Source organism: Habropoda laboriosa, unplaced genomic scaffold, assembly GCF_001263275.1.
Source record: "Habropoda laboriosa isolate 0110345459 unplaced genomic scaffold, ASM126327v1 scaffold5, whole genome shotgun sequence".
Classification (NCBI taxonomy): Eukaryota; Metazoa; Arthropoda; class Insecta; order Hymenoptera; family Apidae; genus Habropoda; species Habropoda laboriosa.
In genome coordinates, this window is record NW_017100161.1 from 4,738,882 (window position 1) to 4,751,514 (window position 12,633).

The following is a 12,633-nucleotide window of genomic DNA, read 5'->3' on the forward strand; positions in this document are numbered from 1 at the left end:
TTTTTCTTCAGCTTTGAATTTTTCCGCGCAGGAGGCGCGAAAATTGCTACAAAGGGCTCTCGACGACGTGGTTCCCTTTTTTCTTCCTCCCCTTCGCCTACCCTTCCAGCTTCGTCCAACAGTCGCTAACCTCCCCCTTTGGTCGTTTCACTCTCTCAGACTCCTGGTAACAATCGAAAGTCGTTCCACTTCTCGCGAGCAATTTAAAGCTTGGATTATAATTAAAAGTAGCTGAAAGGGCCACTTGTTTCATTGCCCTCGCGGGTCTACTTTCATTTACGTTAGCGCCCAACCTGCTAAGGTCAATACTTTACTCATCCAACGTAGCAGAGGAAGTTCCGCTACGGCTACATTTCCTCCCTTTTCTACCTGCTTTTTCCCCGGTGACTTATAGCCTCGATAGAATCGTGAATCGTAATTCGACACCAACACCGTCCACCTTTCTTCTCTCCCCGCTTTTATCCGCGAAACTTCTTCCCCCGTTTCCGTCCATCGGACGAAAATAATAGGAAAACAGAGTAACAAAAGGGGGGAAGAACAATGAGAGAGGAACAAGTGAGGAAAATTACGTACAGTCTTTGAGGACAAAGAATCTCGTGCTATCCACTTCGAGAGAGGAAAGAGTCCTCTCGTGGAACGAATATGAAAGGGAAGGAAGCTGCAACGATACGAGAAACTGTAGCCAGAGCCGATATTTAAATTTAGAAATACCCTCGGAGCGATGGAATTTTTTCCAACGAGGCTTTCAGACGGAAAGAAAGGTATCTGAACGCAGTGAGTGAGATTATTACGTGAAAGATGGAAAGTGACCAAATATTTTTCACGAAAATCTGCACAAAGTGAAAAAGATAGGGAGGATAAACCAGTGTCAAAAAGCAGAGTTCAAAGTTCACAGCAGGAGTTTACACTCCGGAGAAACAGAGAGAGTGTAGAATATTTGAGAATTAAATCTTTGCCGTAGCGTATCCAAATATTAACTTGTTATTCAAATATATACTCGTTATCGTCTTGAATTCACGCGAGAAACTTGTCTGCGGCCCAGCATTCCTACGCCACAACGGCGAGGATTGATAGGATTAATCGAATAATTCTCAGAGCCATTCAGCCTCCTCGAAACGAGTAAAAACCGCGGCTGAGCTTACTTGGGCATAAAGCAAAGGTACACAGTGCAACGGCACGTCTGCTTTTTCTCTTGTTTGCACGTTTATATTCGCCGCTGTTTCTTGCATTTCCCATCGCCAATATTGATCGAATCAATGTTTGCCCGATGTTTATTAATTGCCCTGCCCGGTTCAATTGATACAGACTGAGCTTTCGACGCATCCGCGTGTATACACCGAGAGTCTCCTTGCCCCTCGTTGCCTTCTTCCAGACAGTCGAGATGTCTCTCCGTGAAACTTCAATCGTTCGCCCGATTCTTTTCTAGGCTCGCGGAGATTTCGTCAACCGTGGCAAACGCTGTCAAACAGCGTCGAAGTTCGCGTTTCGCGCGGCTCCGCGTGAATCTAATCAAAGTTAGCCAGGTACAAAGGATCGAATAGCAGACAATCTATCGCGAGAGAATTCCGTGTATTTTCTGCGTTTCTACCGGCACAAAGCCGTCGTTCTTCGCTGCAACATCCTCGAATATCCGAGAATCTAGCGCGAGACGAAACTCTCCGTCCTTTGCGAGCATCTTAAGCGACTTAATTCGCGCAAATTCGAAGCTCCTGGAGAATCGTCGATGCTTTCGTAAATACAGAGACGCGAAAGAAATTCGAGATTCCTCTTAGACGAGAATTTACGAACGTTCTCGTGGACCGCGAGACGCGAAGATTGTGACAGTGTGGGAACGGGAGAATGAACGTAGACGTGAGCGCGCTTGAATACTTTATTCCAAAGGCGAGACGGAATGTCTCGTAGCGTTGATCGTTTTCGGTGGTTGACCCCTTTTCGAGTCCTCGGTCGGAATTTTTCGCTGCCCTCGGAACGAACCTCAGGTACCTCTCCGCTTTCCGAGAACAATTAGTGTCGGTCGTCCTTAGGACTCAGAGTACCTTAGCTTTACAGCTTACACCTCTATCAGACCAGTTTTCTACACTCCATCGAAACCACAAACCGAAGAACATGCCGGAGATTGAGCGAGGACGCCCGACCATGCTTGAGAACACTAACTTGGCGGTAAGGATTTTTGCTCTTGGACTTTTTCAATTTCTAGACGTTAGTAAGGATGGAACTAACGTCTGTGTGAAATTTCAGCCCGATAAAACAAGCAGCACGACTTCTAGAGACGGATGTGGAGCGGTCACCCATCCTTCTTACGGTCGCCGCCCAGTGCATCTTGACTTCGGTGATCGAACGGGAACCTTTTTTCTTTTTTTCCAAACATTTATTAACAATAATATTAGAAAGGACATGTATGCCTTAACCATAAGTTAATTTACACTGTCTTTTCCATTTTCTGTTTGATGCAAGGTCCCTGCCTCGCTTTGTGGCTCTACCTTTCGTTTTGCTTATAGTTAATAGGATAGCAATTGATTTTTTAGAGTAATAGCTGTGCTACTCAACATTTACGTTGACATTACAATAGTAATTGTCATTGTATCACAGGAAAACTATAATATTGAAAAACTTGTATAGGTGATCGAACGGGAACCGGTAGACATGCACGGCTACGGCCGCTGGTGCTTTCCGAGAACAGCCATCGGTATCGGCGCCGACGAGTGACACGTCCGTTGCGTGTCTTTCGTGCGTCTCGCCGTCTAAGTACAACGTGGCGCCGTGCGCGCTGCATGGGCCGCCACAACAGAAACGTTCCAATCTCGACGAATCGACGAGACAGCGAAAGAGGAAAAAAGAGACACTGTTTCGTTCGGCAATTCAACTTTGTCGGAGGTAAAGACATCGCCATATTCGGCCCGCGAGTTGCCCACAAGTGCTCTAAGTTATGGCTTTCGGTCCCTTGACTAGTACTGATAAACTAGGTCGGCTTAAATTCTATTCGGAAAATCAACCTATTTGTTTTGCTCGCGTTGAGATTTTATGGCTGGGGGGGGGTAGCAGAGGTTGTAAGGCTCTGCTTCGGTTATTACCGCACCGCGTACGTTCAGCTCCCTACGACCGTTTCGGGAGATAGGGATAATTACGGAGGAATGATTATACCGTAGATTTTAATTAGAACTAAATATACGTCCGGAATATCGTATTTGCGATATCTTCTCCTGCCCTTGGACAGTGACTTGCCTTACCTTACAAAGGAAAACCTGTCTGATGGGATGACGTGTGGGTAGAACGATACTACTCCTTTTTTCAAAATTAACAAATAAATTATATTTCGCAATGATGTTAGTCGCGAGATACGTGTATAATTGCTGGTCTTGAATGATTACCGACTGGTGTGATTTGGAGTGATGTCGGGTGTTTTATATGAGAGTTGGAGAGGATGTGTTTTTCCTGTTACGCGGGATTTGGTTGACAGAAGGTGGGAGTTGCAGGAAATGGATTTGAAGGAAGGGAGCGATGCGTTGGCGAGTGTCGTAGGCAATGAGGTCGTAAAGATCTGGTGAACATACTTTTTCAAGATTTCAAGTGAAAATCAACGAGACTGTTAGGGGGGTGCTGCGACATCGGTTGGCCTTATTGCTGCTGCGTGTCTAATTGTAAGGTTTGGGGATTTCAGAGGTATCGTGTAGCGAGTGGTGTATGGAATATTTCTGATTTCGATACCGAACACTACAGAATACCGGAGACTCAGAAAGTTGGTTGTCGTTGCTTAGTGGGCGGTGGTCGATTGTTTCGCGGAACACTATTGTTCACGTTCGACCAGCCGCGTTGATAAAAGCAGCTCACCGGGTAACGAACAGTTGCCCAGGTGTCTCGATTCTTTCCCTTCCCCGGCAACAGACGCGGCTTAAAATCGAAAAGTTTCCATATCGTCTGGGCGTGATGTCGCGCGCAACAAATTTTACGACGGCGGTAAAATTACTCCGGCTAAAGTGCCGAACGGAAGAGATCGGTTAAATTACATCGGCCAACTTCGCCTCGAACAACTTTTAATACACATGCTATAGAAACCCGCGCTTTTATAACGCGCTGCACAAACGTTCGATCATTTTCGCTCGTGGATCCTTCCGCCGTTTGTCACAACCCTCTCTTTTTTTCTCTTCCTTCTCGCCCCGCTCGGAGACTCGCGAGGAATTTATTTCGCGGGAGACCGAGGAACAGCCGCGAAAAGGCCGACAGCACAATGACGACGAGAGGGGAAAAAAGTTTAACGAACCTTACGGGCTAGAAGCTGATAACGCCCCCGACTATTATCCCTCGAATAGGAAAGTTTCGACGCCCCACGGTGAGAACGAACCAACCCCTCTGCAAATTCGATTACGACGCGACGAGTTACCGTGTTCTTGGTTAACGCGCTGTGATTCCGCTCGAAGCAACGTGGCTACGTGTTTCTTCCTTTTTCCAGAAATTAAGCGTTACTGAAAGGATCGAATCTCGGCTCTTTCGTAAAGTCCAAGGACTCGAAAGCTGTGTTCTTTTCGTCCCTCTTTCTCTCGCGCAAATAGTCTCGAGTGTGTATTATAGAATACGTTTCGGCCAAGTACGAAGCACTTGACCTAAAAAGAAAAAAAAAAAATGCGCCTCTCTTTTCACATTTAACGCTACCATTTTTTTAATTATGAAAATTTTTTAATTCCTCCGGCTCGTACGAATAAGCACGTGTTATGTATTCCAACGAGTACACATTTTCGTGGTAACTCAATTTGATAGTTTTTTTAAACCTCTGTGCGAGAAATGTTCGCGGCACGAGTTAATAAACAGGGGAAACTGTTATCGAGTTTTGTTTGATACTTTTCAGAAATACTTCAATTTCTTCTAGATATTGAAATCATCTCCCAGTTTTCGTCAATACCGAATCTGTGTAAGCATGGCTGGGTGAGAAATGGCTAGAAATGGACACAGTGGAATCGTCGCCACGACGTAAAAAAGAACGTAGCGTCACCGCGAGGGAGGGGAGCGTGCGGACGGGACCCGGAAATAAGGAACGAGACGAGGCAGTCTTAAGGAGAGCCTGAAGGGTTAAAGATACATACAGGGTGTCCCGTAACTCCTCGAACACCCGGAAATGGGGGGTTGTTGGGGTGACTCTGAACAACTTTTTCCTTTTCCAAAATACAGTTTGAAGCTTCGTTTTTGAATTATTAACGAAAAACACTGGCCAATTACAACGCGCGTAGAGCCCGCGCTCAGGGGCGGGCAAGAAAGGTTTTACGACATGTCAATGTCTATTGAATGTTCACGAGTGGGCACCAGGAAGGTATGTGGCTCGCAGAAACTTCATTTTTCTACAGCCATAAAACGCTTCCTGGGCTTCGTCGCCAATTTGAAAGGAAAAAGGGGCGCATTCAAAAATAGCGCAAACAGGCGTCCATGTCATAAACCCAATCCCTAACACGCGCGAATATCGGCGCTCCTGTACGAGCAATTAATTGATAATTGCGCGAATAAAACCGTTTGTGTCTGTATTTTACGCTCTGATTGCCCATTGATTTATCTCCGCCACACGCTGCATAGCAGTTTATTTGGATTAAAGAAGCGAGATAATGGAGCGAATTGTTCTATCGAATGTGTTAATCACGGTAACCAGCCGCGCGGGTTATTTTAATACACGAATCCTTGGAGATTCCGATCAAATACGGAAGTTGGTGCAGCGGTAAACGGGTCATCGATAAACATTATGAATCACACACCGGGCAAGATTCGAATCTTGGCTGTTGTTCCACCCTTAAGCAGGTTAATGCGAGCCATTAAGTCCCAGCAACTTGACCTTACGCTCTCTCTCTCCACCCGCGATTATTCTTCGGCGAAAACACACCCGTGTTCAAAACACCTAACCACATCCTTTTCTTTGCAACCGCTATCCCACTTTCCGCGCTTTAATCAACATAACTTGCCGAGATAATTACGAAGTAAATCCCCATCAGGTTGCACACTAGCGAACCTCGTAAACGTAGATCTTGAGGGAAACTCGGAAGGTTGTGGAAGCTTTCGTAGCTGAGCTAGATAACCGATACTCCTCCTGGCGCGGGGCGGTGCATCGAATTGCTAAGATAACGCAAGAAAATCGAGTCAGAGAAGCTTGACTTGTTCGTTCCAACTTTATTATCAAGCGAACCTTGAGAAGTTGGACACGATTTAATCTCACCAAGTTGGATTACTTAAGGGAAAATCGGACAAAACGCGGGGAGAAAAATTCGAGAAGAATGGATTGAAAGAACGACGAAGAGTATGTTCAACGAGTAGATTCGTATTCTCTTTCTGTGTGTATACTCGGCACGGAAATATGTAGTCCGCTTATGGATGGAAATTCGCGTTCCAGAGGAGCGGACAGGCGAAACGCGTTCGGCTCTCCGCGTCGGCCGACATATTTTGCACGACGGAATTGCGTTATAATTGTTGGGCGAAAATTCACCGTGTAAACAGCATTGATAAAGCGGCTTTCCCCTCGTCGAAAAATAATGCACCGTTGAATATAACTCTCCTCCTTCTGTCGCCTCTCTGGTCGAAAACGACTCGCACGCCCGTTTCTCGTTTCATTTTTAACAGAGATTAGCAGAGTGGCGACGGTGATTTATTTGGCAAAAAATTTCGTCGGTCGCGTTCAAGCAGAACACGTTTCGCTAACAGGTAGACAATACGACAGGTGTTATTTCTTGCTTTTTTTCGTCACCAGTGAGAAGAAATGAATTTTTCGAAAGAAGAGACGTGGAAATTCTAACCCTTTGAGTGATAACAGGGAATTATTTCACAAATATATTCATTATAGCCAGGCAGGTTGGTTGATTAAATTTCCAAGTTCCCTGAAACCTTGCACGCCTCGAGAGGCAAAGTGCTGTTTCCGATAGAACAACCGGTTGATTAAATGATCCAAGCCAGCCTCTCTCTCTCTCTCCATGGAGTTCCTTGTTCCGGGAATTAAGTTGAAATGCCTTCGAAATAACTCCTGACTAAACATTTAAAATCGATCTTCCTGGATACTCCCGCACCCTCGCCGTTCTTTGCACACCCTTTGTGAACGGATGGAACAACGCCGTCTATCCAACTCCTACAGATCCTATAGATAGGAATTTCGGAAGCTTGCGGAGTTTCCATGCAAGAGAAATCCATCCTCGCTATGCAGCTCAGATCGCGTGATTCTGTATTTTGTCCCACAGTGACATGAAACTCTACAGTTTCGCTTCCAGAGGGATAAAAATATGAGGTTCACGGTGATCTGTGGGCAGTTGCTAAACGTTTTTGGAGGTAATTATCAAAATTAGATAATTACTCTCGAGAGTACTCTCAAACTCTCAGAAATTTGACTCTGGAGAGCACTCTGAAACCGAGTCTTCAGCTCTCACAAATTTGACTCTCGAGAGTACTCTCAAACTCTCAGAAATTTGACTCTGGAGAGCACTCTGAAACCGAGTCTTCAGCTCTCACAAATTTGTCTCTCGAGAGTGCTCTCTCAAATTGTGTCCAGCTCCCTCAAATTTGACTCTCGAGAGTGCTCTCAAACCGAGTCTCCAGCGCTCCTAAATTTGACTCTCGAGAGTGTTCTCTCAAATTGTGTCCAGCTCCCTCAAATTTGACTCTCGAGAGTGCTCTCAAACCGAGTCTCCAGCGCTCCTAAATTTGACTCTCGAGAATGCTCTCAAATTGTGCGCTCAGCTCTCCCAAATTTGACTCTCGAGAGTACTCTCAAACCGAATCTCCAGCTCTCCTAAATTTGACTCTCGAGAGTGTTCTCTCAAGTTGTGTGCTCAGCTCTCACAAATTTGACTCTCGAGAGTGCTCTCAAACTGTGTGCCCAGCTCTCACAAATCGTCAATCTCTAAACCACACTGTATTCTCCCCACACAATCTTTCCTTCCACGCTATCAACTCAAAGTCTCCTCTCTTCCAAATCTTACCCCACACTCCGTCACTTAAAACACGCACCCTCTCCCGACCATTCACACTCCCACCACGCACATACACACCCTTAGCCTTTTCCGCAACAGTTAAACTACCTTAAAACAAACGCGCTCCGTCGAAGACCTCGCGAAAATGACCTGCTCCCTACCTGAGCTTTCATTACCCTCGCCGTTCGTTACTCAAGATAATGCTCGCGATCCCACAGATATTATCCGAGGTCTCGGAAGGATAATGAAATTCACTCGACAATTTCCAACGTCGACCGCGTTAACCAAGAGGGAAACCGTTCGTAAATCGAAAAGAACGCGCGCGCGTGTGTTGATATTTCGAGAGAGCGTGGAGGCGAGGGTTAATACCGCATCAGAGAGGAACGGCGCAACGAGTCTCCGCAGGCGACCGAGAAATAAATAGGAATAATATTTACGTAACCGTGGATCGGTGGACGAAAGCGGGCATCTCTGGACCGCGATTTAACCGGGGGAACACTATATATCGGCGAGCTGCGGGGTAAATATCTCGGCGAGTATACGGTAAACACCATCAGGTCCGGCGGCTCTCCTCTCGGTTTCTCTCCCTCGAGTCGCCGTCCTTTTTCTCCAGGCTGTGTGAAATTTTCCACCGGCATTCTCGGGCACGCGCGATTACGCGCGTAAACGTGAACAAATACGAGTTATCTCGAGCGAGTCGAGAATCACCACCGCGCGTCACAGGAGGAAGCTTGAAAATTTTCTCGTCACGCGACACGCTTTTCGGGAGGAGATGCAGGGGGAAAGACGAGGTGACAGTTCTCCACCATAGTGCGAGGTATAAAGGAGCCTCTGCATTCTAACGAACGTGTATTTTCTCTGGTCGCACCTTGTTTGCGTATTTTCCAGGTGTGCGTAACAATGGGACGTGCTCCGCTGAGATTCGAGGGAATTGCTCTCAGCACCGTTGTCTGGTGCTCTCTTCAGGAGCAACAGGGTTCACGGGGAACGTCAAATGGGGAATAAATGATATCGTGTTTAACGCGTCGACTGTCATCGGTGACCTCGGATGTTTAGAGTAATTCAAATAAAAGGAATATCGTCGACGTTATTTTCAATTTGAAAAACATACTACGCTTAGAATAATGAAAAACATGTATCGCAAATCTAGCGTGGCGGTCAACGCGTTAACAGATCGTTCTCGAATTCTTTTTACCGGAAGTTCTGTTTAAATCGAATTTACCAAAGACGCGGAGAAAGTCAGCGATCCCACTTGGTACTGTAGGGATGACCGAGCGTGAGTGCGTTGTTTGTATGAATGCGTTGTCTGTGTGAATGCGTGAGGGTCTATGACCGGAGCGGTAAGGACCGGCGTGCCAGGTCGAGTGTTTGGGATAGCGCGAAAGATATTGAACGAATGTTTAGTTTTAGTAATCAGGCGAGGGCACGCGCTGCTGCTGTGTGCATGTGTGTTTTCTTCTACGGAAAAGTGTGCATGTATGCAAGATGACATTAGGGCGAATGCGAGGGAGCGAAAGGGAGTATGAATCCAGCGATTGATCGAGCCACATCTTTAGCGTAGCGATATGAACTATTAATCAATGTAGTATAGTCAAAAGTCCGTTCGAGTTTACTATCCCTCCACAGAAATCCCCTACAGTACGCAAACAGAAATGTTTCGAAAAGCTCTCTCTTGTGCGGTAAAAATTTCGTTTCCGTTTCAGAAGTGTACGCACTTGGGAACAGCGACTGTTCGCCGAAAGAGAGCGAGAAAAACACTTAGGTGAAAAGTAAACGCGGGGCACAGAGACCTCGATAGGGTTGTTTCGAGGGTCGAGCAGGGTGAAACGCGAAGGGTTGCTCTACTTTTCACCGCGAGAACTGCCGCTTAAGTGTCCTAATGAACTGCGATAACTTGCGACCGCGGTTCATTAATGGTGCACGCCGGCTGCGTCAAATTACATGTCGCCAATTCCAACCTCGAAAGCATTAACATCGATTTCCGCCGCGTGTGCTCGCCTCTGAGGGAGAATATGAGAGAGAGAGAGAGAGAACGTGCAGCGGCACGTCAGAAAAAAATCGCAAAGTTCGAGGGTTCCATTGGAAACTCGATCGCCGCTCGTTGAGAACGGCGCGGGAAATAATGGAAATACTTACGAGCTAACGAAGGCCGGAAATGGATCGCCCGCTGATAACTCAGAATCGCCTTCTCGTAATTCTTTCTGCCCTGCTGCAGTATTCCCCTGAAACAGACAGGTGGATTAATGTACAGGCTTATTGGTCTTCCTGGCAGGAATTTTTCAAACTTCAAACCTCTCCCCTGTTAAACACACCGGCGGGTATAAAAGAAAGGAAACTGTGCCGTGTAGAAAATTTATTCAAGAGAATCACGTATTCAATATTCACTCTAGTAACATCGAAAAGGTTTTTCTATATACGTGTGTACGTGTGTGTTACTGTATCGGTCAACCGATGAAATCAGGCTAGGTCGACGAATGGCGATCGAAACGCTGTCCAAGTGTTCTTCATCGATAACAATCCCGCGGAACGATTAATCATCCTTCGAAACAGTGTCACTCTCAGAAACGATAAAAATATTACTTGTCAACCGATGACTTATCGTGGAGTGGTTCGAGAGCGGCGTAACGAGCTCACACGAAGGAAAAATGGGGGGGGAAGGGATGAAGCAGCCACGTGAATTCACCGAGGGATATAGTATCGATAAACGAACTTCGTAACGTCGAAGTACACGCACACACACGCACGCGCTGCTGCGTATCATCGTGGCATATATTTTAACAGAATGAAGAAAGAGAGAAAAATATTCGTTTTAACGCGCCGATGATTAATCTCTCGCCTCGAACGTTGTCAGCTGACGAACGATGAAAATCTCACTTGTCAGCGTGAAAGCTGCAGGCGAGGATGGAAAAGCGGGGTAATTTACCGGGCTTGGCTACTACGAGACGTCGCGCTTTTATCGCTAATATGTTTCTCTCCAAATTTACCGTCAAAGTCGAGCCGATCGGAGCAGAGGGTGCTGGAGAAAGAGGGGAGGAAAGGGTGCAACGTGGATCGTTCACAGTTATTTTGCTTCGATCACGCGTTCGATTATTTTTCTTATTCCTCGCGAAAGGCGCGAAGAGCCGACTGATTCGCGAGAGGCTCTGCCGCTCTCTCGATCGATCGATCACGTCGCCAATCGAGCATGTCGGCTTGACTTTAGAGTCTGGAAAAAAGGGTAGAGCAGAGGTGGGTGGAGAAAAGCAGGCGTGCATGTCTCCCGTGTTGGATCGATAATTCATGGTTTCATAACCGTCCTCTCTGATCGATGGTTAATGTATATCCCTGGATATATCTGTGTATTGAATATTTTGTTAAGGTTTACTTGATCCTTTCATACCGAATAAGTTGAACAAACCGGAGGATATTCTCCGGAGAACGTAACGACGCCCAGGCGAGAAGGTAACATTTGGATCAAGATCGAATTTTCGTTTTCTCGCCAAATTCATTCTATTCGCTCTCCGCCGTTTATTTCTTCTGGAAAGAATCGACACACTCGTACGTCCAAGTTTCAGCGTACCCGATCGTTCTAACGATCGCGAGTCTCCCTTTGTCGTCGTTGTGTCATCGGCACTTCCACGTTGGCTAGAGAGAGAGAGAGAGGAGGCAGGAAACGGAAAGGTTCGTTGTGGATCGCGATCCTGAACTTTCACGCGGCTGCATCGCGCCGGAACTTCATTATTTTAACTGGATATAAAAATCCGGTTCGCGTCGTTTCAACTTCTCTCAGCCATCGTGGAAAAGTTATACTAATGACACGCTTTGTGAACGTTCGAGCGACTGAAAAATAAAGAAAGAAAGGAACGAACGGAAGAAAGGAGGAGAAATATCGTACAGAGCGGGGGAGGGTTGAAATTGAAGAGAGGGGAGAGAGAGAGAGAGAGACGAGGATATTTCTTTTCCGGCCAAGCGAATCGAGGCTGGACCAAAGGAGTTTTCCTGTTCGTTAACGAGACACTACTCCGCGTTCGTTTACTTTCAAGATGAATATTCGCGCAATAGATAATGGACTCTATCTCTCTCCCTCTTTCTCTCTACTGCCACCTATTACCGCTTCCACCCTCCTCCGACCCTCGCTATCCTCCTTTTTCCTTCCTCATAACAATCCCCTCTCGTTTGTACCAATTTGCAATTGTCCGCGGTATTTCCTGCGATTTATTATTCCAGCCTTGTCTCGGTTAACGGGTACACGCTATTAAAATCGCGTCTCCGCTGCTTCTTCCACGGGAAACCGACGCGACGGTTTCAAGAGGAGCTCTCGCTTTTACGGAATCTTCGTGAGGATTTAACGATCTTGGAATTTTAAGTTTGTCGTACCGCGAATTTCCCAATGAACTCGGCGAATAATCGCTAATTCGCGATACCGAAACGAGAAATTGCCAGGAGACAAAAAATAACGAAATCGTAGATGACACGCTGTTCCAGCGACGTTCCTTTCCACTTTCACGCAAAATTCGAGACTCGAGAAGCAATCTTCCAATCTCTGCAAACATCGCGAAAGACTATTATTTTCCAAGTTGAACGCATCTCGAGGATCGCACACGTTCGATGCAACCCCGAACCGTTCAGAGAGAGGGTTGCCGCCTATTGTTTCCGTTATTTCTACAAATCTGTTTCGACTGGCACGGTTGGAAGCCGCTGTCAACGATCCGAATCACGCTTATTTCGA

At 46.4% G+C, this 12,633-nt stretch overlaps 1 protein-coding gene across 1 annotated transcript in view; it reads right to left on the reverse strand.

Annotated features, from left to right (window-relative positions):
* Positions 1–12,633, reverse strand: part of LOC108578348 (transmembrane and TPR repeat-containing protein CG4341) — a 217,962-nt gene that overhangs the window by 53,261 nt on the left and 152,068 nt on the right. The window contains exon 6 of the mRNA XM_017941667.1: positions 10,062–10,147. Within this exon, the coding sequence (XP_017797156.1) occupies positions 10,062–10,147 (86 nt within the window). The remainder of the gene's footprint in view (positions 1–10,061; positions 10,148–12,633) is intronic.